The sequence below is a fragment of the Drosophila tropicalis genome, unplaced genomic scaffold (assembly GCF_018151085.1).
Source record: "Drosophila tropicalis isolate 14030-0801.00 unplaced genomic scaffold, ASM1815108v1 contig_859, whole genome shotgun sequence".
Taxonomy (NCBI): Eukaryota; Metazoa; Arthropoda; class Insecta; order Diptera; family Drosophilidae; genus Drosophila; species Drosophila tropicalis.
The window spans coordinates 5,076,416-5,101,084 of NW_027173353.1; the positions used below are offsets into that span (position 1 = coordinate 5,076,416).

General features: G+C 37.2%; 5 protein-coding genes across 7 annotated transcripts; 2 read left to right on the top strand and 3 right to left on the bottom strand.

The window, feature by feature from the left end:
• The first annotated feature begins 304 nt into the window (after positions 1-304).
• Positions 305-10,839, top strand: tefu (Serine/threonine-protein kinase tefu). The gene is made up of 28 exons (XM_068298040.1): positions 305-790; positions 856-964; positions 1,032-1,211; positions 1,285-1,508; positions 1,574-1,918; positions 1,974-2,113; positions 2,175-3,165; positions 3,222-3,399; positions 3,461-3,630; positions 3,689-3,815; positions 3,890-4,257; positions 4,323-4,464; positions 4,529-4,649; positions 4,707-4,839; positions 4,897-5,190; positions 5,273-5,579; positions 5,647-6,053; positions 6,115-6,312; positions 6,377-6,524; positions 6,594-6,999; positions 7,059-7,218; positions 7,279-7,785; positions 7,855-8,160; positions 8,217-9,198; positions 9,255-9,431; positions 9,498-9,874; positions 9,944-10,196; positions 10,264-10,839. The coding sequence occupies exons 1-28, from the start codon at positions 590-592 to the stop codon at positions 10,692-10,694; spliced, it is 8,382 nt and encodes a 2,793-aa protein (XP_068154141.1). The 5' UTR covers positions 305-589; the 3' UTR covers positions 10,695-10,839.
• LOC137583150 (uncharacterized) lies at positions 10,768-12,452 on the bottom strand. The gene is made up of 4 exons (XM_068298046.1): positions 12,074-12,452; positions 11,804-12,004; positions 11,498-11,738; positions 10,768-11,438 (listed from the first exon to the last, which is right to left on the bottom strand). Exons 1-4 carry the CDS (start codon positions 12,292-12,294, stop codon positions 11,322-11,324), a joined length of 780 nt encoding a protein of 259 aa, XP_068154147.1. The 5' UTR covers positions 12,295-12,452; the 3' UTR covers positions 10,768-11,321.
• Positions 12,453-12,542: 90 nt separating this feature from the next.
• On the bottom strand, positions 12,543-13,295 carry mRpS10 (mitochondrial ribosomal protein S10). The gene is made up of 3 exons (XM_068298047.1): positions 13,234-13,295; positions 12,964-13,172; positions 12,543-12,907 (listed from the first exon to the last, which is right to left on the bottom strand). Exons 1-3 carry the CDS (start codon positions 13,240-13,242, stop codon positions 12,652-12,654), a joined length of 474 nt encoding a protein of 157 aa, XP_068154148.1. The 5' UTR covers positions 13,243-13,295; the 3' UTR covers positions 12,543-12,651.
• Positions 13,296-13,330: 35 nt separating this feature from the next.
• On the top strand, positions 13,331-15,227 carry Art3 (arginine methyltransferase 3). The gene is given in 4 exon segments (XM_068298042.1): positions 13,331-13,500; positions 13,576-14,398; positions 14,461-15,013; positions 15,015-15,227. Coding segments are annotated over 4 exon segments (1,539 nt in total). The 5' UTR covers positions 13,331-13,478; the 3' UTR covers positions 15,156-15,227.
• A 2-nt stretch (positions 15,228-15,229) lies between these two features.
• Caf1-55 (chromatin assembly factor 1 p55 subunit) lies at positions 15,230-17,208 on the bottom strand. 3 transcript variants are annotated; one of them, XM_068298043.1, is made up of 4 exons: positions 17,084-17,208; positions 16,832-16,999; positions 16,183-16,740; positions 15,230-16,125 (listed from the first exon to the last, which is right to left on the bottom strand). In XM_068298043.1, the coding sequence occupies exons 2-4, from the start codon at positions 16,851-16,853 to the stop codon at positions 15,416-15,418; spliced, it is 1,290 nt and encodes a 429-aa protein (XP_068154144.1). In that variant the 5' UTR covers positions 16,854-16,999; positions 17,084-17,208; the 3' UTR covers positions 15,230-15,415. The 3 variants fall into 3 exon arrangements, with proteins under 3 accessions (XP_068154144.1, XP_068154146.1, XP_068154145.1); XM_068298045.1 differs by having other exon boundaries at positions 16,832-16,993; positions 17,084-17,101; XM_068298044.1 differs by lacking the exon at positions 17,084-17,208 and having other exon boundaries at positions 16,832-17,049.
• Positions 17,209-24,669: the final 7,461 nt, after the last annotated feature.

The window sequence follows — 24,669 nt, forward strand, 5'->3', positions numbered from 1 at the left end:
TTTGGCAACACTTTCGCAAATTTGACAGCTTTTTTCAGCCGGAAACAGCTACTTTTAGGTATAGTCCCGCTAAAAATATTAATTTTCTTTTGTTAATTACTCAAAAACTACGAAATAAATAGCCAAGACGCACCTGAGGTAGTGCTCGTGGAAATTTTCTCTTTCGTTTGATATCAAATTTATGTAGTTTAAGCGCGTTTTGGGCCCGAGTACCGTAAGTAAATATTTACCTATATAATAATATAATTCATAACAATAAGGTGCATCACAAATATCAATATATCATATAATATGTTCACTGGGTTCAACGTCACCCTGGTCACACTGTATGAATTTCTTTAAAAATTGAATTCAAAAATTCACAAATGCCAGCTACCAAGTTGCTAAAGTAAAGAATAAAAATCCAGAAACTCTTAATAGCACGTGCCATCGCGCAACTAGTAAATGAAAATAAAACGCAATTGATTTAACTGCTCCAACGGCAGAAGGGACGGTGGCCCTCAGATAAAAGTGGAACAGCTGATGTTTTAAAGATGAGAAATTTGTTTGGAAACCGGCTTTAACAACATCTAAGAAAGAGTTTGCCAAAATGAGCGGCCTTTTAAGTGAAATACATCGCATTGCCGCTGAAATACGTTCAGATAAGGCACCCGCCCGTAATAAGGCCATTGATCAATTTGATCAAAAACTAAATAGCTCCAAAGAAGCCCTAAATACACTGTTGCAGGACAAAAAAACTGATTTGACTTGGACTTCTTTGTTCGAGTCGACCAAAGAGGCAATATTCAAGGTAATGAATGAATTCTTAAAGGCGCCATTTATTTGCAATACCAATACGACGTATTTTTATTGTAGCATGCAGCCAATTTACAAGATGCTAAGGAAAAGACCTTTAAGTCTCTGGCAGACAAGAACTATTTGTATGGAAATGTGCTGGGAAAGATAATTGACTTTAATTTGGAAGGTAAGACCACCAAATTCATTATCTTCTTTGTTTTTTAACAATCCCCGCACATAATAATCCCCCTCAGTCGGCAGAACCAGTGGCGGACACTTTCTAGCCAAGACGACAGTTTTCAATGCCTTCGAGGAGTTCATCAAGACACGCATTGTGGTGAGACATTTTGGTGAACGCATTCTAAATATTTTGGACAGAGGAATTTACCTCTCCCCCAGCTATGTCCGTGAGCTGAGGGTCAACGAATATAGTCGTAGGTGACACAAGCAAAGCTGATTCTTTAATTAACAAATGTATTTACAAAATCTCATGATTTTTACATTAAGGAATACTCTCTTATTTGTTTGAGCTCAACATTGAGAACGATGAGTTTCTCCGCTCAAAGCTGTTAAAGTGCATCACAAAGACCTTACACTTGGCCAAGGATCGAGTGCAATTGCACAATGATTTAGTAGAATATCTGCCAGGACTAGCATACTTTGCACAGACAGCAATAAACTCTGAAAGGAAGATAGAAATCCTTCGTCTATATTCTATTTTTGTATCGGAGGTGAGTCCCAGCAACTATAACAATGATATTGACGAGTTTAATATATATTTTGATTATTTGTTTAGCTTTCTGTGAACTATCATCATCGTTTGTGCCTGCATATACAAGAAATTTTACCAAAACTCTGTGAATTTCATAATGATGATGTTTTTCGCGATGATACAAAAAACATATTCTTCAAATCTATCATCCATTCGTTGCATTCAATGTATCCAAAGCTAAATATTTGCGATTTTACCACATTTCAAGTGCCCATCATTGAAACTTGGAGGCAAACTATGTGTAAATTAAAGTCAATCGTTTATATGGAGATTAGAATGAACTCGTTGCAGCGCTACAAAACGGCGCAATTAAATAATGACAAATTTAGCGAATCCTTTATTAAAATGTCTGCAATGATAATGTTTATTGTAAGTTTTAAATAGTTTAGCCATTGCACTATTGCTAAATCCCTATAATTTTTAGGTTCTCTGGCATGTTGAGGTCATTAAAGGTACTGCCCCTGAGCGAGGAGATGTGCCTAAAAAAATTCAACGGCAAAATGACCAAATGGAGACGATATTTAAATTGATAGATAAAAAAGAGGCGACTTTTAGTGATATTTGGTAAGTAAAAATAAGTTAAGCCAAGTGCAGAGTCCTTATGGTAACAATTTTGTCTTTATAGGTTCGCCATTTTTGCCGAGTTATTGCAGCTAAGCGGTGGTATTTTAAATTTGGCCAATTACCAACAGGCTCTGACAACAACACTGGATGTCTTGCAAATGTACGGTAATGCCAGAAATTTGAAAAATATACGCCTTTGCATTGTAAGCTTACTTAAGAAGGAGCAACATTGGCTCGACACACAATCATTACAACCAAACACATTTGGTGATTTGTGGACTCAGATAACAACCAATCTAATATCTGATACCACGTCCAATGGTGACGAGATTCGGGAGAAACAAATCATATTGCAAATGCTAATCAGGCATGGCAAATTGGATCCCAAAGTGGTCAGAAACTTATTGCAGACAATCACCTCGAATGATGTTCTGAAACGCAACGAATGTATAGCCACCATACGAGAGATTTTTATTCATTCGCGACAATGTGGTCTGGACAAAGCCTCGTCTGTAGTGTTTGAACCCATTGTTGAGTGGGCCTATGCCAGTGGGGAGAGAAGCAGCGCCACCCAGGCGATACACAATATTGCTGCCATTGACGCAAAACTTTTAGCGGATACGTTTAGCATCAGTATAATTAACTTTCTGGATGAGCAGCAGCTGCAGCAACTTTGCAATCAGAATGCAGACGGTATTGAAAATGACTCCGAAACAGATCTAAAGATGTTATCTTACAAATACAACAGAAAACTAGTTTGCCTGGATAAAGATTTTCTTCAGAATTTTAAAGCAAAGAACAATTCAGCAACTGAATTGAATGGAGCGGCAAAAAACTGTCTTTACCAAAACAATTATGAATTCCTGATGCGGACTCTCAATTTTCAAAATGCTAACGATAATCAACCAAGATCCATGCTCAAGAACTTGATTAGCCTATATAAGCTTCTCTGTACAATGGAACGTCTTTTAAATTATAAAGTGTTCGATGATGCAAACTTTACCACATGTCCATTGATCAAGAGAATTGGCTTGTTCCTTAGCCATATTGAAGTAGGTGTTTCGTATTTTAATTACTATTGGATTAAAGTTAAATCTAATTTCTTTAGTTCCAATACAAAGCTAATACGCCAGAATCGATAAGCGATGTAGATCTACGTGATATTCTGCGACTGCAGATTGCTGTATTGGATGTTTTTCAATCAAGTCATGTACTACTCAACTATCTGGAGAATCAGCCAATAGAAATGTTAATTGAGTTCGTTGGTGCCACGCTAAAACAGAATTGTAAGACTGTCTGACTTTGATTGCGCATTTGATTGGTAATACATTTATTATGTTTCCTTAGCAATTAAAAGGGAGCGAGCTGAGAATCACGACTTTGACACCATAACAGGGCTATGCCTACAAATTTTAAGTGGTTTATGTGCATCCAACTCGCATCATGACGAAGCCTTTGATCATTTAGAAAGAGTAACAATGCGTTGGCGGCCAAAGGATGTTTTAATTGTCACCAAGGTGGGAAAGAAAGGCAATAGAGATTTATTTATAATTGCATTGATTATTCTTTATGCAGATGTTTTGCAGTTGTAACAGCTTATCTGAAGCTTCCTGTATTTGGCTGGTGGATAAACTGAAACCTGTCTTTCAGCATCATTACCAAGACTTGGATATTATAAGTGAAGTTGTTGATTATTTGCCAAGTGAGTTTAATTTTCTACAAAACCACAAGTTTTCTTAACTCATTGCTTCATTCTTTGGTAATTTTCTATGCTAGAAATTTTTTATTTTGTGTATAACATGGAGCATCAATTGGATGATATGTTAATGGCGTTAAATTCCTTGTTAAAAATTGCTCTAAAGAAGTCCTATACAAGTCAACTGACAGCCAAAATCTTGTGTTGTGTTGGACAAATTGCACAGCGTTGTCGCAATATATATGCCATGGAAAATTTTGGTGTTATTTGCAAATCGGCAGCGAAATTTATTACAATGCCAACGCTGGATGTGCGCTACGCAACTCTCTGTACTTTAACCATATTGCTGAATACAGAATGCATAGCTAGCGATGCCATCAATGATGCCCAAGATCATTGGACATTCTGCGACGAACTGTACACAAGCATTGAATTTAAAAAGTTCTCGGTGAATTATAACAAATGAGATTTGTCTAACTAATTGCAAATAATTGACATTTTTTTTTAATCCAGTTTGACGACGAGGATATGATGCAAAACAGCCACTCGGCCATGTTTCAAATTCTGTTAGCCACCTTTGCATTTAGTTCGTTTCATCAGGAAACGGCTTTAAAGCAACTATTACATTTTTGTGCTCTGAGAAAATTAACCGAAAGTATGTGTTACGAGAACATTTAATTTAAACGTGAAAACTAATGATTATTTTTAAATTCTAAAAGCTGAATTCTGTGCCCTAAATTCTCTTGTACCTTGCCATAACCAAACAATGCGGGATCTTTTACGAACCTATGCAAATATGCTGCTTCATAGGTGGTGCTCAAAAGGATGGCCTGTATCCAAGTAAGTTACTTGAATATACATAATTAATTGGAATTATTTATAACTATTTATTTTAAGATTCCCCTATTTTTTATGTTACGATACAAAAACGGATTTTCGCAAAGCAAACGCCAAGAGCATCATGGCATACACATTTTTATATGCCAAGCCTGATGATATTCAGAGATATAGTAAAATAATTAAAGAAGAAGTAAATTTGATTTGTCATTATCAAACGATCTTTGTCATTAAAATTCATACTTCTTAGGAAGCTCTTCCCCTTCTCGCTGCATATGTTATTCCTGAATGCAGTAAGTGTGAGGAATTTGAAACTTCTGCATATCGCCAACATCATCGGAATCTAGTTAACAATCTGAATGAGCTTGGACTCAATGCCAAGGATATTGAATGTAATGCTATTACAATTTATTATTTAATCAGTTTGCTATTTGACGCTGAGCAAATGGTTAAATTATTTGGTGATTCGGTACCCTGGATCAACAGTCGGGAATGGTATAACCTGACAACAGATTCCATGTTCCAATGCCTAGATTGGCACATTGTAAGTAATACTTTAAATCTGTCCTTGTAATTTTTGAAAAAGCTTTTTAATGATATAAATTATTTCCTTTACTTTTTTTCAGAGTCTAAAGAGTAATAGTCTCAATAATAACATTGAGGATCTACGTGTCCAAGTTATGGCCACGCTTCAGACCAAACATTCCCTTGTATTAATTGAACTTTTTGGCATATTGAAAACGAATTGTTATACTGCAGTTTTCACCAGTCAAGCTTTACATTCCTTATTTCATTATTGTCTCATTGCAAATGCCGTCTACGACTCGGCCCGAATGCTAGAGCAGCAAACTACCAAGGATAATAGTTATCATATGCAAAGCTCGTATTTTGTACGAGACATTTGGTACTTTCTTGTCAGATTTCTTAAACATAGTGAGTATGATTCAGATGAAATTGCTATCAAAGAAACCTAAGAAAAACGGCTTCTAAAATTTACCAGGGCATGCCTACATGCATACAGATTTATCCACAAATGCAGCTCAATGTCAGATAACCACGCTGGACTTTTTGAAAGTGTTGCTAGAAAAACCAATGTTTCGAACGGAAAGGTTTTCCTCACACATGGGTGAAATTGCCAAACTATTGGTTAATTTTATAGTACAGAGCAAACAGAAACATGTGACTGACAAGGCCGTGGTCATTTTGGAACATGTACTAGAGACATATAAAACTCAGATCAATACACAGTCCCTGCTGGAGGAGTCAACAGAATGTGAATTTTTGAAATCGCTACGAGAGCAATTTAATGGAAGTCTTCCAAAAATAGACAAGGACAATGTAACCGAATATATTCAATCATTCCTAACGAATACCAGTGTGGAACGCTTAAATGATCTCAGGGAGTATGTAAGTGATTGTAGCTTACACTAAACCCTCGATCGTCCTTTAAAGCTAACACTTATTTCAGATTTCTGAGCACAAGGATAAGCTGCAGTCTAATGAAAGTCTTCTTTTTGATTTAATTAATCGCCTTTTGCGATTAGCAAGAGACTGTCACAATAAAAACACAAGTCTGGATGCTGTTAAATGTCTCGCTGAGATTGGACCCATGAATTTAAAGCAGGTCTCTTATTATTTTCAAACCGAATTTGATACACTCCAAGAGGTGAGATTAGAATGCTTTATTAAAGCTGGAAATAAATCACTCTAACCACTTGAACCGATTTCAGTCAGAAAAATTGCCAATGGAACAGTTTCTTACCATCATCTGTGAATCGTTAGAAAAATATTTATTTCAATTTGATCCCAAAACCCAAGAAGCGCTTATCACTGTGGCTCAAAATGTAATAAATAGCAAAGCAGGGACCAAAATAAAAGGCAAGTTAACTAACTCCCTAGACCTCAATTCTTGATTGATGACTATAGACTGTGTTGTTTCATTTTCAGGTTTCTATAGTAATCTTCAGATCTTTGTTGGCAAATCCAAGTATGTCAACTTCTTAAATAGACCAATAAGTACCATTGATTGGTTAGCTGCTTTAGAGGCCACTAAACATTTGTCCTATGAATCATGGATTTCTGCATTCATGTCCCGAGTTTTCAGAGAATGCGGTTGGCAAGGATTTGATAACTTGGCTGCAGGATCATACACTTTTGCAGAAATCTGTATGCAACCATTCGTAAAGTTGTTGCTAGACAACAAAGAGCAACACTTGGACAGTTTGTGCCAGATGCTAGACCATTTTTTCCAGAGTTTTGTTAGTCAACAATCTAATCATGTAATATTCCAAGAAAAGCGGGCTATTAAAAAGCTGCTGAATATCTGTGAATGCATCAGAACTACAAACAATTGGTAAGAAATTATAATCGATTGCTAGGGAGATTTATTTAATTATCTTTCGATCTTTTTAGGTGCATTCCCATCGAACTTAGTAATGTTGTGTTGGCCAGTAATCATTGCCAGGCCTATTTCTTGAGCGTTCTTTATTTGGAATTGTGGGCCTGCTCAATCAGCGAGAAGTCAACTGCCGAAATAGTAGCTAATGAAACCTTTCAGGCATGTGCAAAGAAGGTAGTAGTCCCAAGAACGATGATAAAAAGTTTATTGTCGATAAATCAAGATTTTTTTCAGAGTTATGAATCAATTGGTTGTCTGGATGCCATTCCTGGTTTTCTAAATCCACTTAGTTCCCGCGTAGACTTTCTTAACCATGACAATAACTTGTGTGGTATATTGCTGGAGTCTGATAATTCCCATAGGCAGCTCTGTGTAGATATTATGAAAAGCAATGGCATGTGGTCTTGGGCCCACTTACGACAGCATCATAATAAAGAGACAGAGCAAGACTATGAGATATTCTGGCGGCTAGGACAGTGGAATGAATTGGTCGATCATCACAATAGTCTAGGGGATATTGGACGAGCATCTGTTAATCTGGAGCAAGAGTTCAAGAAGTATCACTACTTGGCTCTTAAGAGCATCCACAATCGTGAAGAGGAGAATAGTCGGTCGGCCATTGGAAGTGCCTATCAATGCATATTGGACATTTTGCAGGACATCAGTATGGAGTGTCTACAAATTGTGTACAAATACATGACATGGCTATGCACACTGACACAAGCAGAAGATTTTTGTCAGGTTGGCATGCGACTCAATTTTGGAATATGGCTTCTTTTAATTTTAATTCAATATTTATCCTGCATACAGATTCAGTTTGCAACTCAATTATCCAAGTCCAGTTCGGAGCAACTGTTTAACAAATGGCAAGCGGAACTGGATCTGAAATATGGTAATTTCGCTTGCAAAGAGTACATAATCTCACATCAAATTGCCTTATTCAAGATGGCCGGGACGCGGGCTAGTCGTAGGATGCAAGGGTTTTACAAGGAGAATCCCATAGATATGTATCTGCTAAAAGGAATTGCCGAATGTAAGAGTGCTGGGAGATTAAATCTTGCCAGCAAATATATAGCCATGCTACGCGATCTAACTGGAATAAATGAATCGTCCAAGGTAAGTCTAAGTTATATTAGTTTATATTCTGAGTAACTTAGTCGATGCCCTTGTAGATAAGCATGTTGTTAGAAGATGCTGATGTGAATATAAGGACTGGTAATCATAGGATAGCCAAGGCCATTCTAAACAATATGGCCACAAACAATGAGTTTGACTATTGCTTACAACGTGTTCCAGCGTTGCGCATGCAGGGCGAATTTCTCATGGACTCCAACGCAGAAAGTCTATCATCTGTGCTTCATTCAAAATTTAATGGGTCTCTCAAATTGCTTAACGATTTTGTCGAACACAAGGATACGTTGCAGGAAAAATATCCACATATTTTTAAATGGCAAGAGTTTTCTTCTTTCGAGAATGAGAATCGTAAGGCTGCCTATGCGGTAATAGCCAAATATGCGGATCGAGAATATCAACAGTTGCATGACTATCGTGAATCGCAGGACTACCAGACGCTTGCCGAAATTATTGCGCAAAATCGCCAAGTGGCTGATAAAGTGACTACTCGGGAAGATCGCGACCATCGCATAATTGCTGTACACATGAAACGTTTCGCTAATCTCGATGAGCAGGAGCTCCAACGTATTGACGATAATATCACCAAGCATTTATGCACAGCTGTGCAGAACTACATGGCCTATTGCAAATTGGATAGCGGCCTTTCTAGCGCAGCCATTTATCGTATTATTTCCCTGTGGTTCACCAATGCCCGTAATCAGGTCCTTCTATCAAAACTCGAGAGTGAAATCCAAACTGTACCCAGCTATAAGTTTATATGTGCGGTTAATCAGTTGATTGGCCGTTTAAATTCAAAAAATCGCGAACTGCTTAAAATACTTGTCGATCTGTTGGTACGCTGCGGTCAGGAGCATCCTCATCACACCTTCTATCAATTATATCCTTTGGTCTTTGCCAAATTGGATGGTGTAAATAGTAACACAGAACGTGAGGGTATTGCCAGTAAGATAATTGCTAAGATCCGTGAGAAGAATCCAAGTATTTTTGAGACTAGCAAGCAGCTAGAGACAATGTTTCCAGGTATTTCAGAATACTTTTATAAAAGTAACAACTTAATTCATACTTATAATTTGCAGTTCTAATTGCATATGCTAACCATGATACTGAATCTGAGAACAATAAGCCCACAGCAAAGTCAATATCAGAGCGCAATAAGTTGCGCGATTATATTCTCCGTTTAAAGAAACTTAATGCCGTACATTGCCCCACATTGGAGCTCCCTGTGATGCCTAGCAAGGAGTATAATATAACCAGTGGGTATTACTTATGATCTAAATAATTTAATTTATTTCAATTTTTCTATGTTTCTTCCTCCATAGGCATTGTCAAGTGGACAAATGAGTTTAGTGCTTGCGGTGGATTAAATGCACCCACTAAAGTGATTTGTCTCTGCTCCGATGGACAGATGCGATCGCAACTGATCAAAGGCAAGGACGATTTGCGACAGGATGCTGTTATGCAGCAGGTGTTTGGCATTGTTAACGAACTTCTTCAGCAGGATTCGGAATTTATTGAGCGTAATTTGCATGTGCGCACATATAAAGTGACGCCGCTATCGATGCGCAGCGGCATCTTGGAGTGGTGCTCCAATTCCATACCTGTGGGTCGCTATCTAGTTGGCGAGGGCAAAAGTGGCGCCCATATGAAATATCGACCGAATGATTGGAACAATAACAAATGTCGAACTCTATCGCATGTAAGATAAAGCAAATAGATCGAACAATATGATTTCGAAATTTGAAGTATTTGCTTATGCATTTTCCAGACTCATCTGCGGGCGCCTAAGGATAAACGATTTGAGATCTATAAACAGATCTGTGAGCATGTTAAACCTGTTTTCCATTACTTTTTGCTGGAAAAGTTTCCCATTCCGGGTATATGGTTTGAGCGACGCCTAGCTTATACCAATAGTGTGGCCACCACTTCTATTGTTGGTTACATCCTAGGATTGGGTGACAGACATACTCAAAATATCCTAATTGATGAGCAAACCGCTGAAGTGATACATATCGATTTTGGTAGACTAGATTTGAATGTTTATATTTATTTATAACTTATTAATATTTACCTTTTTCATTTAAATAGGAATTGCATTCGAACAGGGCAAAATTCAGGCCACCCCGGAGACGGTTCCGTTTCGATTGACCAGAGATTTTGTGGCACCCATGGGTGTTTGTGGTACAAACGGCGTATTTGCAAAATCATGTGAGGCTACAATGCAAATTTTGAGGCGTTACAAGTCTGTTCTTATAACCATACTCGAGGTTCTTTTATATGATCCCCTGTTTATATGGGGCATACTTAGTAGGAAGAATTCAAACCAGCCATTTGGTGAGGAATCGGTCAATCTTGTGGCACAAAGAGCTCTACTTTTAGTACAAAACAAGTTGGAAGGGCGCGAGGCTGGCACTCTTGGAAACTCGAATGTAGAGGCCCAAGTAGAACGTTTGATAAATGAAGCCACACTTCCCAGCAACTTGTGTATGCTATTTCCCGGATGGGATCCGTATTTGTGATTTCAATTGCATCACCATACAAAATACATCACACCAGTTATATATGTTTGTAAGATTTAAAATTAAACGAATGTTTCTACTTCGCATTACAATTGTATTTGATTTTGTCATTGAAATAATTGTGAAACTTCCTTTTAAAGCCCAATTATTAATCAAATCTATTTCGCAAGGTTATTTAGTAGCTTATACGAGTTAGAGGCAATAAATCAATAAATTGTTATAAAAATAACAACGATATCAGGACCCCCACATTGAAACGGTTTGAGAGTGTGCGATCTGGGACGTTATCGGTATCGTCAGCGTGTGCACATACATTCGTCCAGATAAGGACTTGAATGCAAATTGGTTTTTCATAGCTGCTCGACAAATAAGTTGATTGGTTATCAGCAAAAAAGGTGTCAGATTAGTGGCTAAAAAAGTATAAAGCCATATAAATATAATTGTTTTTCGCTCAACTTATCAAAATGATAGGGATAAACACGACTAACACGTCAAACGGTTCATAAATTCATATTAATTGTAGCATCAAGATTCCTATCAATTTTATATATATACATATATGTATGTATAAAATATTATACAAACTAAGTACTTTAAAAATTCCTTTATGTGCAATGTTCACAAAGTTCAGTCTTTACAATTACGCTCAACGCCATCAAATATGGGCGTGCCTTCGCCCCCTGATCCACTTATAATTTTTATAACATCCAACAAGGTATAATTGCCAAGGAAATTATTAAGGGCCTGCAATGAATAGGTAAGTATAATTAAATTAAAAAATAAAAGAAAAAATGTCCACCTACCGTCTGAATTGTATCAATAACAGTGCCTTGTTCATAACTCCATATATCACCCAGCAATTCCACTCCCATTTGATTGATCAAATCGTGAAAAAAGTCATTGACACGTTTTTCCGCTAATAAATTGTCAAAATTAATGTACAGGTCACCCAAACGAAACTCAATATTCAGTGCAGTGATTCCAAGATTGAGTCCAGGTTTTAGCCTGAATTTAATCAACACTGAAAAGTCCTTTATTGAAGTTCTGGGAAAAAGAAAATCATGGGAAATGAATAAAAACGGAAATGAATTTAACTGAAATATACTTACTCAGCATTGCCATCGCCTGATAGATTCAATATATATGCCAACGAACCCTTTGCTGTATACAGTGATTGGAAATATGTGTAGGGTAATGTGACATTAATGCTACTGCTTCGAAGGTAACCCGTTTCAAGTTTTAACACATCTTCAGGTACATCGAATTTAGAGAGACCATGTAACTGAAATCCATCAATGGATCCAGTAAAGCTGTGAACATATTAATCCTAGGGATAAAGTTTTTGTCTTGGCAATAGCTGCATATACTATTTTGCTTACTCCACAAGGTATTTATTATCCGCTGAGGTCGATGCCGGTCCAAGCTCTAGTGGGTCTAATTGAGGTAAACCTAAATTTGGTATGGGATGACACATACGTAGACGAAGTTCTTCTAGAAATGCCTGAACTTCTTCCTCATATCTGCACTCTGCCGGTGCCAGGCAACTGTATATTAAGGCTATAACCAAAAGAGCCTTCTGAGTGTATCCATGGCTCGACATCTTGACTTGGATCTCTAGTGCGTTCTGCTTGCCAACGCTTAAGCGACTGAAGACTCAAACCATTCGCCAACGTGTTTTGTTTGTCAGAAACTCAAGTGGCTTCACTTCCAGGTCCCATTCTGTGTGTCAAGATACGCGTAAACAATTTAATTTTAATGTTTTACCCCAAAAACGCTTATCGCCCACCAGTCAAGCACTGTTGTGGGGCTTGAATAACTTTCAGCTATCAATTTAGCTACTACATTCGATTAGCTTTACAATAACTCTTTTATTTTCGCTAGCTAACGACAAAGCGACTAATCTGAATTCGATTGTCCGTTGTCAACAACATCTTATCTTCCGTTCCAACCTCTGCTCCTACACTTGTTCCGGTGGTTGTCGCAAGTGATCTGGTATTTGTTGTAGCTCTGTTTTTGCGACTTGCATTGCGACTCCTTCGGGCAGATTACGTTCAATGTATTCCAAAAACGTATCCAAAGTGGATCCAGTCAGCTTGTGAAAATTCATATAACGAAAATGTGTACGCACTTCATACTGGACTCGATGTTTCTTGTAAATGTGCACCGACTTCAAAAGGGTCATGCGATCATGGTGGGCTTTACGTGGTGACCAGCTATCAACATTTAGATATTATTATTGACTGCTGTATCAGAGGAATCCTTTACTTACCACTTGCCGGTCTCAATGTTTAAATGACCTGCTGCTGTTGTTGCAAACCAGCTATAGCTTTTAAGAACTGCAGGATCAATGCCGCGCAGCTCTATTTCCAGTTTGCTATAGAGTTTGTCTGTCTCGGGTTCCAACTCCAGTTTTGTGTTATTACTAGTCAAGGCTGACAGCGCCCTTGCCGGCTGAGAGCCGCGTAATGCTTTCCACACCTTAGATATTAGATAAGTTATAAATGTTTGGACTTTCTTTCATAAATTCATTTAAAATTACCTGCAACATGTTTTTATTTACAATTATGCAATTATTTGAATTTGGCCACACTTAGATTGCTGTGTGACCCAAGATAATACGAAATACCAAATTAAATAGGCAAATACCTAACGCGTCCACTAGGAGTACCGGTTTGCACGTGCTAGACTTGACGTAAATAAATTCAAATTTTTACTTCAATTTTATTTCGCCCTGAAGCTCTTATTGTAGGCATAGATTGGCAAGGAGCTGTATTCAACTTAAAAATGAAGGAAACCGATATCAAAAGTAAGTATCAGATACTAAAAAAACAAAGAACAAGACAACAAAAGCGACTTTTGCATTTCATCTGTTTATGAATAGTAAATAGTGACGCCAGCTCTGGTGAAGATGAGTACGAGGATATTGCTGACAATGAGGACGAAGATGATGAGGACATGGGTGCCGAGGAAGAACCTACCACATGCCTCTTCTGCCCGTTAGTTTTTTCGAGTCTGCCGCAAGCCATTAAGCATTTGGACTCCGAACACAAAATCAAATTACCTGAGCTACAGCAAAAGTTCCAAATGGATGAGTATGACTTTATCAAGTTGATTAACTATATACGAGCGGAGAAGATTAGTCCAGATGATTTGCTCAAGAGCGAAAAGTCTAATTGGGACGATGAGAAGTACTTGAAACCACAGGAATATGAACCATGGCTGTGCATTGATTTTGACTCGCTTAAGCCGGAAGGTCAAGTCGGAGAAATGACAGTGGCGGAGATGAGGCAACGTCTTGTGGAACAGGGCAAGTTATTACAACAGGCCAATGATGACATGGAACGCATGCGTCAGGATTTCAAGGCTCTATTGGCAAAAGTGCATACCGATGATAGTGGTGGGGATGCGGATAGGAACAGCAAAAGTAACGCTTCGTCCTTGCGAAACAATCCAAAATTCGATAAGGAATACTTCAACAGCTATTCATATTTCGGAATTCATCACGAAATGCTTAGCGATACCGTGCGCACAAGCAGCTATCGGCGTGCCCTGATCGACAACTCCGACATTGTAAGCGGCAAGACTGTTCTGGATGTGGGATGTGGCACCAGCATCCTCTCGATATTTGCATCACAAGCAGGAGCAGCCAAAGTGGTAGGTGTAGATGATTCAGAGATTGTCTACACTGCTATGGATATTGTTCGGTAAGTCTCTCTAAAGTTAATAAATACCATTTAACTAATTTACTTTCATTCAATTACTGTAGAAAAAATAAACTCACAAATATTCATCTAGTCAAAGGACGTTTGGAGGATACAGTTTTACCCGACGACAAGTACGATATTATAATATCCGAATGGATGGGTTACTTTCTTCTTTATGAGTCCATGCTTGATAGTATTATTTATGCCCGAGAGAATCACCTTAAGTCCGGTGGCCTTATACTTCCAAATCGCTGTACACTTAGCTTATTTGGTCATGGCGACGATAAGCTCTATGGAGAACAGGTTGAATTTTGGTCTGATGTGTATGGCGTTGATATGACTGCTCTGCGTGGTCGATCCATACAGGAGCCCCTTATGGAAGTTGTACAAAAGAAGTGTATGCTAACTGAACCGGAGGAAATCGCCAGCTTTGACATGATGACTGTGGACTTGGGATACCCCAATTTTACATATAACTTCAATCTGAAGTGCACACAATCGGGCAAACTATCTGCCTTTGTGGGTTATTTTGACACATTCTTTGACCTGCCTCATTCCGTAATGTTTAGCACTTCTCCTGTTCATAAATCTACTCACTGGAAGCAAACTATCTTCTTTTTTAGAAGCGCCGCAGGCGGTTAACGAGGGCGATGTAATAACGGGCACTATCCACACGCGTCGGAATTTAGAGGACATCAGATCACTTAACGTAGAAATCAAAGCGTTTGGCAAATCAAACAAGTATAATGTAAATTAACTATGGATGTCATAACCATGCGATATTTGAAATATACACAGAACCTTTTTTAAACCGTTTGTGATACTACAACATTGTTTCCGAAATCGTTTTTAATTAAAGATTCGTGTTGGGGAGGGGCTGACAAGTATGAACTTAATTATTGACCTTTAAAAATATTATGTTATATATATATATAAATTAAAATGAGTCCGCACATTTGTGGATAACCTTGACACGGATGCGTGGCCGAAAACATTTCGCGATTGGTGTCGGATGCTTTAAGCGGTGTTGGTCTCCAACTCGGAGGCGGGTATCTCGGGTTCCTCATCGTTGTAGACATTTTCGGCCATTTGCCATACCTGCATGATGTTGTCCTCTGATACAGAGCAAATAATCCACGGCTCGTTGGGGTTCCATGAGAAGTCACTGATCTTTGCCGTGTGACCACCATGGATGAACAGCAATTCGGGTGGGCCATCTTCAGCATCTTCGGAGCTCTGCTCTTCACCAATTTTGGACAAGTCCCAGACATGTAGGCGACGATCTGTTCCAGATGAGGCAAGGATTGTCTCATTATGCGGCGACCATTGTACTTGGAAAATTTCATCCTTGTGCGACTCAAAGGAATGTAGTTTTAATTTTAAATTACGTAAATCCCACAGGGCCACGGTCTTATCCGCCGATCCCGTGGCTAGAATAAACTCTGAATAAGGATTGAAGCTCAGACAATTGACTTCAGCTGTGTGGGCGTCTACAGTATGCGATGGCTTGGATGTGTTATTGTTTCGCGTATCCCAGATCATTAGCTTCTGATCATCTGCTACAGAACCGAAGAGAGATTCATGCAGCAAATGCCAGGCCACATCCTCAACAACGGCGGTGTGGCCAGTGAAAATGTTTTTGGCATCGATCACTCGATGTTCTTTGGGAGTAGCGTTGATATCCCATAAGCAGATAGTATGATCATCAGAAGCCGAAAGTAAGTAGCCTAAAAATGAGACAGGTTAAAAATAAAAAAAACAGAATGGCATACTTTTACACATACCATTTAGATTTGGATTCCAAGAAAGGCCATAACCTTCTTTTTGGTGGCCACGCAGGCGTAGGTCCGGTTGGCATTCACCTGAAGGTTCCGGTTTGCTGGGATGTTTAGTATAATCAAATACAAGCACATCGCTAGATGGGGTCTTAGTAGCAATAACGCATGCATTCTGCGGCATATATCTGGCCCTGTTCACCTCGCCTTCGTGATTGATTTTGATCTCGATCTCGATTTTGCCACACACCGACCCAAAGCCACCAAATTCGCCCTTCTCATTGTCATAGTGGGATCCATCAAACTGGGCATCCTCACTGGGAAGTTGAACGCTGGCAATAAGCAAGTGATTCTGTTCGTCGGACGTGTGAGTTCCTAAGATGAGGCGATGCACCGAATAATCCTTTCCATCTTGCTTTGTTACATCGGGAAGCCATTGTGCCGTTAGAGAGGGCCATTCCAAGGCATGCGTCATGACTAAATCGTACAGAAACGGCGTGTTTTTCTTCCAAATCTTGTACTCCTCGTTGATTACCCGCTCCTCTACGGCATCGTCAAACGATTCGGCTGAATTTCATATAAAAGAAAAAAAAATACATACATATATTAAATTTCAGGTTAAAATAATTAGTTTACTTAGAAAAATGCATTTACTTACCATTATCACTGCGATCCACCATCTTGGACTCTTTTGGCAGTTCTCGATCAAAGCGTCGTAGTAATTGGCAGCAGAAAAAAATTCGGGCGCCAAAACAATAAAAGCCAAGTCGGCGGCGGCAAAGCGCGTGCACAGCAGAATCGGCGAAAAAACTTATAAAGCCTACAACTAACGGAATCAAACCGCAATATTAATATAAATACAGTTAACCAATTCGAAAACAATGAACAAATACTTTTCTCGTAAACTCACACTTTTAGCAAGCGTACTGCCAGCGCAAATTTGCAAAATTTTCAATCTTTTTTTATATGCAGCGTCGGCTTCTTAACGAATAGAGATGGGAATTAAAAAGTGCGATAGATCGATGGAAATTTTTCGATGACGACCTATCGAAAATTTTCCACGGTAAATGTTTACTGTTACTACTCGAGATTTCAGTGTTTAAAAGTGGAAAAATCGGGTAAAGCTAGATTTCAGTGTTGTCAAACGCTATTTTTTATTTGGCGCGCTGTTTGACCGCCCTGGTAGCCAAATATTTTAATCTAATTTTTAAAGTCGAGGAATATTTGGCTGCTCTGGCAGCCGAATATTGTATTCTAAACTATATTTGTTCCATAAAATCAAGAAATATTGTAAACTCAACAATATTTTCGTTTGTTGAGAATGTTTACTATTACTACTCGGTCCCAAAACGCGCTTAAACTACATAATTTTGGTATCAAACGAAAGAGAAAAATTCCACGAGTACGATCTCAGGTGCGCCTTGGCGATTTATTTCGTAGTTTTTGAGTAATTAACAAAATAAAAAATTATATTTTTAGCGGGACTATAGCTAAAAGTAGCTGTTTCCGGCTAAAAAAAAGCTGTTCAATTTTGAGATGGTGTTGCCAATTGCTGAATTTTGGATACTATTTTGTTCGCACTGTTCTCAACAAACGAAAATATTGTTGAGTTTACAATATTTCTTGATTTTATAGAACAAATATAGTTCAGAATACAATATTCCTCGACTTTAGAGTTTAGATGGTAAATGTTTACTATTACTACTCGGGCCCAAAACGCGCTTAAACTACATAATTTTGGTATCAAACGAAAGAGAAAAATTCCACGAGCACGACCTCAGGTGCGCCTTGGCGATTTATTTCGTAGTTCTTGAGTAATTAACAAAAGAAAATTAATATTTTTAGCGGGACTATAGTTAAAAGTAGCTTTTTCCGGCTAAAAAAAGCTGTTCAATTTTGATATGGTGTTGCCGAATGCCGAATTTTGGATACTCGAATACGCGGGCTTTTTGAATCTTTTGTTAGCACTATTCTCAACAAACGAAAATATTGTTGAGTTTACAATATTTCTTGATTTTATAGAACAAATATAGTTTAGAATACAATATTCGTCTGCCAGAGCAGCCGAATATTCCTCGACTTTTGAGTTTAGATTAAAATATTTGGCTACCAGGGCAGTCAAACAGCGCGCCAAATAAAAAATAGCGTTTGACAACACTGAAATCTAGCTTTACCCGATTTTTCCACTTTTCAACACTGAAATCTCGAGTAGTAATAGTAAACATTTACCGTTTAGATTAAAATATTTGGCTACCAGGGCGGTCAAAAAACGCGCCAAATAAAAAAAAAAAACCCGAAAATGCCTTTTATACCGAAGCCAGTGTTGCCACTTAGCTTGTTTTAAACTAGATCTGGATTATTTTAAAATGAAATAGCTTGGAAAGTGGTTTAAATGCTTATAGCTTGAAATCTAGCTTATTTCAAAATTTTGGTAAATGTTTACTATTACTACTCGAGATTTCAGTGTTGAAAAGTGGGAAAATCGGGTAAAGCTAGATTTCAGTGTTGTCAAACGCTATTTTTTATTTGGCGCGCTGTTTGACTGCCCTGGTAGCCAAATATTTTAATCTAAACTCAAAAGTCGAGGAATATTCGGCTGCTCTGGCAGCCGAATATTGTATTCTATACTATATTTGTTCCATAAAATCAAGAAATATTGTAAACTCAACAATATTTTCGTTTGTTGAGAATAGTGCTAACAAAAGATTCAAAAAGCCCGCGTATTCGAGTATCCAAAATTCGGCATTCGGCAACACCATCTCAAAATTGAACAGCTTTTTTTAGCCGGAAAAAGCTACTTTTAGCTATAGTCCCGCTAAAAATATTAATTTTCTTTTGATAATTACTCAAAAACTACGAAATAAATCGCCAAGGCGCACCTGAGGTCGTGCTCGTGCAATTTTTCTCTTTCGTTTGATACCAAAATTATGTAGTTTAAGCGCGTTTTGGGCCCGAGTAGTAATAGTAAACATTTACCAAAATTTTAATTAAATTGTTGCTCAATTTGCAAGACTTCATTTCATAAATTGGGAGGAAAGAGAAAATACTTCCCAGTCTTGGACCGAGGTCCATAATTATAAGGATGCTGGCAGAAACAATGCTTCTGTTGAGCGCGTATTTAGCCAAGTTAACATCGTTAAAAAGTAAATTGCGAAATCAATTAAATGTTAAAGGTTTGAACACAATTTTACGCAATTTTACGTATTTAGTGTATATTTAAGAGATTCCTTTTAATTTTACAGATATGGATTACGACTTCATGGCAAATGTTGTGTCAATTATAATGTACCTGTAAAGTACTTATCTTTAATTAAAGGCTCTGACAAATATGAAGAAACAAATAATGAAATTGATGACATAGCTTCACTAATATAATTTGATATATATCAATAAAATAAAATTTATATTAACTGTTATACACCAAGTGTTTTCATAGTTAGCTTATTTTTAAGCTTTTTTTTTTAAATGTTTAGCCTATTCTAGCTTATTTTTTCCTTAAATCTAGCTTATGGTGACTCTAAATTTCTGCCAACAATGGCGGCGGTGGCGTTAGGGTTGTTGATAATATATCAATGTAAAATATATCGATCTTTTTACAAAAATATCAAAGAAGCTAACATCGGCTATGCCGAAGTTTAAATACCCTTGCAGTCCTTGGTAATAATAATATTACATGTTCAAAATTTGTTTTCTGCAACTCAATTCATTAATATACAAACAAAACAATTTTACTCTTCATACTATGTACAATTTGTTCTTCTTCTTCCCTCATTCCCTAAGCAAAGCAACGCACGCATACACATACAGTTTATGTAGCCTTGCGTCTGTGTGTGTATGCATGTGCTCTGTTGATTTGATGATGACGTAGTAGGCAGCAAGCAGAGCTGCCGGCAGCGATTGAACCGATTTATATAGACTGTAACTTGTGTTCTATTTATCCGATCAGGGTCAAATTTTGGGATCTGAGATTTTATATCAAATTCTATTATATTGGTAAATTTCATGGGGATACTCCAATTTTTGCAAAAATTTTTGTTCCAGAGCTATATGATATAGTAGTCCGATCCCAAAGATTTTCATACTTTATCTCACCCGGGTAAAAAAAAGCTCCCAAAAAAAAATTTCATCCCGATAGCTCTTAAGATGGCTGAGTAAAACGCGTACGCACCGACGGACAGACGGGCAGACGGACATGGCTATATCGACTTAGCTTCTCATGCTGATCAAGAATATATATACTTTATGGGGTCGGAAACGTCTCCTTCTGTGCGTTACAAACATCTGACCAATTTTATAATACCCTCTGCAAGGATATAAAAACGCCTTAAATTGTGTCAAATTTGATCAAGATCGGATGACTATATCATATAGTTCCCATAGAAACGATCGGTAGAAAACAGTTACTTTCGAATTCAATTGCCACGTCCCATACGTTAAAAATAAAACTGATTTTCTCAATGACTAACATTTAAAATTTTTGACACGCCTCCATAGTTTAAAACAAACCGAAATTGTATTAAAATCAGACGAGAAACACGCGAAATTCACTAGGCGGTCCAAAAGGCATGAGTTAGCCGTAGGCACGTGGGCTTGTAAGAGTGAGATAGCATATGTTATGATGAGACATGTTAAAAATTTTAGCAAACTACATTTGGTCTTCAAAATTATCTGCGGACATTCGCACACAGATTGAAAGGATTTCCTGCGGACATTTATCACACTAAATTTTACGTTTTCGGTTCTGCATTTGACCATCTAAGTTTAAGTAGGGCTACATTGTCACGAATCTTCGTGGGGAAAAAAGAAAATGAATACCAACCAACAAATTAACCAATTAAAATGCACTCTCTTATGTATTTGACAAGAAGTGGGCAACTAGTGGCCGTTTTCCAATTTCGATGAAAAATTTAAAGAAATTTAGTATAAAGAAAATATATACATGATTAAGTCACCTGGCACTTTTGTTTTCCGGGTTGGAAATTCCTTCCCAAATTGCCACGACGGAAAAACGATCATATGCGTGTCATAGACCTGTCATAGACCTACGACATTTGAAGAATTTTCATCTCCTATTTCTACGTCCAATGGAAGCCTCAGCCACTTAAGGTACTTTGATTTTCAAATAAAATAGACTGAAAAGAATTTGTTCTTTGGCATATCAATCCTTTGCAATAAAAGAACAAAATTAATCTACAGGCGGCCTCGTAATGAGCACAGCAAAACATTAACGAATTTGTTATCCTCAGACTATACGCAAATTGCGATAAAATGGAGAAATTTCTCAAAAGTTAAATAAAGTCAGCAAAATTCGGCGTTTAAATGCGAAAAAAAAAACACTTCAGATTGAAAGTTAGCAGAATCAGTTTTAAAATGCAAAAAACGTTTAAAATTTAATGCGAGTAAATTGAGACGTTGAATTAAAAAACGCTTTAAATTTAAAATGAACAGATTTGGACATTAAATGTAAAAGCGCTTTAAATTTAAAGGGAGATGTTGACAGTACGACAGTCCACAGATTTCTAATTGCCAATGCACGTTTCACAGATGTTAGTACTATTGTAATAATGGAACATTGGAATCCCAAAAACGATAAACATGTTATGTGGCCCATAACAAACCCAGCTACCCAGCTGGAGAAAAAATTTAAGATTTTAAATATCAAAAAGTCTTAAATTTAAAGTGAAGAGTTTCGGCTTCTAAATGTTTAAAACGCTTTAAATTTCAAGGGTTTTTTCAATGCCGTTAATTCTAAGCGATTCTTTAATTTAATTTAAAATGAAACGGTGAACAGATGTCATAAGAAAGAGGAAGGAAGACAACAAATTTCGGTTCTTTCAATGTGTTGCCGTTATGTGCATCGCGGCAAAGCTGTCATTCAATTTGCAAGGCGTGAGTGTAAGAGAGAGAGAAAAAAAAGGAGAATACCAAATCCACAGGAATAGAAGGAAGAAATGAATTGGTTTATTTAGGTTCCTCATGTAAAGAAACTCAAAATGTCTAAGTCCACCATGTTAGATACAAAAACATTTCTAGGGTGCCAAATTGAAGTAGCATGGAAAGTGATAATAACCTAAATTGACCATGACGTCTCCGAAATAGTTAATTTTTTGTTTACCATTGGCAAAGAACGGGTTATATCTGTGGATATATGTATGTACATACATATGTATGTACATGCACGATTTTATTGAATTCCTTACATTTTTTTACAGGGAAGGACCATCCAATAGCATCTTTGATATTTTATATTTTTCTCCTCTTTGTTTCGAATCTGCATAACATTTAAGCTTATGCAATTGAACAAATTATTAATTGTTAACAAATAATAAGTCTTAAAAATATCAAAGGCCACACACGCACATTTAAAAGAGGCGGGAAAAAAGGGCAGGGCAAAAGAAGTTAGACGGAGATTTTCAATTTGTCCGCTGATCTAGGCCAACTTCACCTCGGGGGACGAATTGGTCACGGAGTTCTGAGTCTGTTTACGTATAAAGTTTCTTCTGCACTGACGCCCACAGACAGTCATCCTGTCCTAGAAAGCTTCTTGGGTATGATTGACTCGTTACGGATCACAGAGACAGAGTTTCTGACGATCTTTGGCTTTCACTGTGGCGCTTAAGCCTTACGAAGTCTTTGCCTAATTTGTTGAACATTTTCTTACCCATTTCAAAGTTAAAGATAAAAAATATACTAAATTAAATTCTATTAATAAAATAGAAAAATTACCGCAAAGGCGTCCACGTTCCCGCATTTTTTTTTCCTCAATGATTTTCTGAAACGCGAGCCCAAATCCGTGGCGTGCCTTAGAAGTAAATATCAAAGATACTAACTTTTACCCCTAACTACCCTTGCAGTCCTTGGCCATAATATTTTTCCTTGTTCCAAATTCTTTTTCTGTATCAATGCACAGACAAACTCTTCCAAATATAATTTCGATTTCTTCTTCTTCCCCATGCTGCTTGCTGCGATTGGCACGCATACACATGTAGCGTTGCGTCTGTGTGTGTATGCGCGTGCTCAGCTGTTTTTTGGATTTCAAGCAATGACGTATGTAGTAGGCTGGCTGTAGTGCTGTCGATTTATATTGGCTGTAACTTGTGTTCTATTTATCCGATCTGATTGAAATTTCGGAATCTGATGTTTTATATACAAAACTATCAAATAAGTAAATTTCATAGAGATACTCCAATTTCTTCATCTATGTTTCTTCTAGAACTATATGATATAGTGGTCCGATCCTAATGATTTTACTTTTATCATACTTTATTTTACCCGCGTAATAAAAAGCCCAATAGCGATAGCTCCTAAGATGGCTGTGTAAAATGAGTACTCACCGACGGACATAGCTATATCAACTCAGCTTTTTATGCTGATCAAGAATATATATACTTTATGGGGTCGTAAACGCCTCCTTCTGTGCGTTACAAACATCTGATCAATTTTATAATACCCTCTGCAAGGGTATAAAAAGTAAATAAAAACTGTATCACAAAGTATATAATGAATGAATGCACAGCAACCTCTAAAGTGGGAGAAATATGTGCATGCGAAACCAGATTGAGCAATGGAAAAACAGTTTTAATTGTGGCAATTTATATTTCACCGAATCAATCAATAAATAGCATCACGGAATTCATTCATGAAAATTTAAGAAAGTATACACCAGAAGTATCGCGGATACTTAGAAAAGAATACGATAAAGTTCCAATGATTTTAAGTGGCGATTTTAACGTAAATTTTTCATTGGACACAGCGGTTCCTTTAATTGACTTTCTCAATACAACATTCAGTTTAAAAATGTGTAACAATCGTACTGAATCAACAACACGATCAAAAACAACAATTGACGCGGTATTTCAAAGATATGTTGACAACATCGAAACCAAAGCATTTGTATCATATTTTAGCTATCATAAGCCACTCGTATCATTTGTTGAAATTGAAAACATTGAGGATGAATAATAATAAAATGAAGAAAATAAAATATGACCTTTATAGCAATATTATAATGAACCTATAATTATCCCGATGCTGCTTTCGTCTCATTCTCTCTCAGTTTGTTTTACGGAAGGTTTCACTTCTATCGTGTCTAACCGTTAGACGCCCTCTTTTTTTAAATTTTCAGCTATTTATTAAATTTTTTGAAACAAATAAAGCCTTAAATTATTAAGAATAGATTAAATTTTTGTTTTAATTCAGTTTTGAGGGTTTTTGAGCATTCCATGTATTGACAATTTCTTCACGAAAATGTCCTTTTTTCGTTTTCGTATAGCTCCAAAATATTGCAACGGCTCAATGAAGATTGAATGCCAGAATTAAGGTATAAATTTCAGCAAAATTCCTCAAAATCTTCGTTCAAAATCTGGAACCTTTTTTTGCGAGAAATGATATTAAATTGTTTAAAAAACGTCAAAAATTTTCATAAAATGAAATCTTTTTGAAGTCGAAAAGGTTTTTAACTGGAATCTTCTTTAACAAAATGCAAAAACATGCATG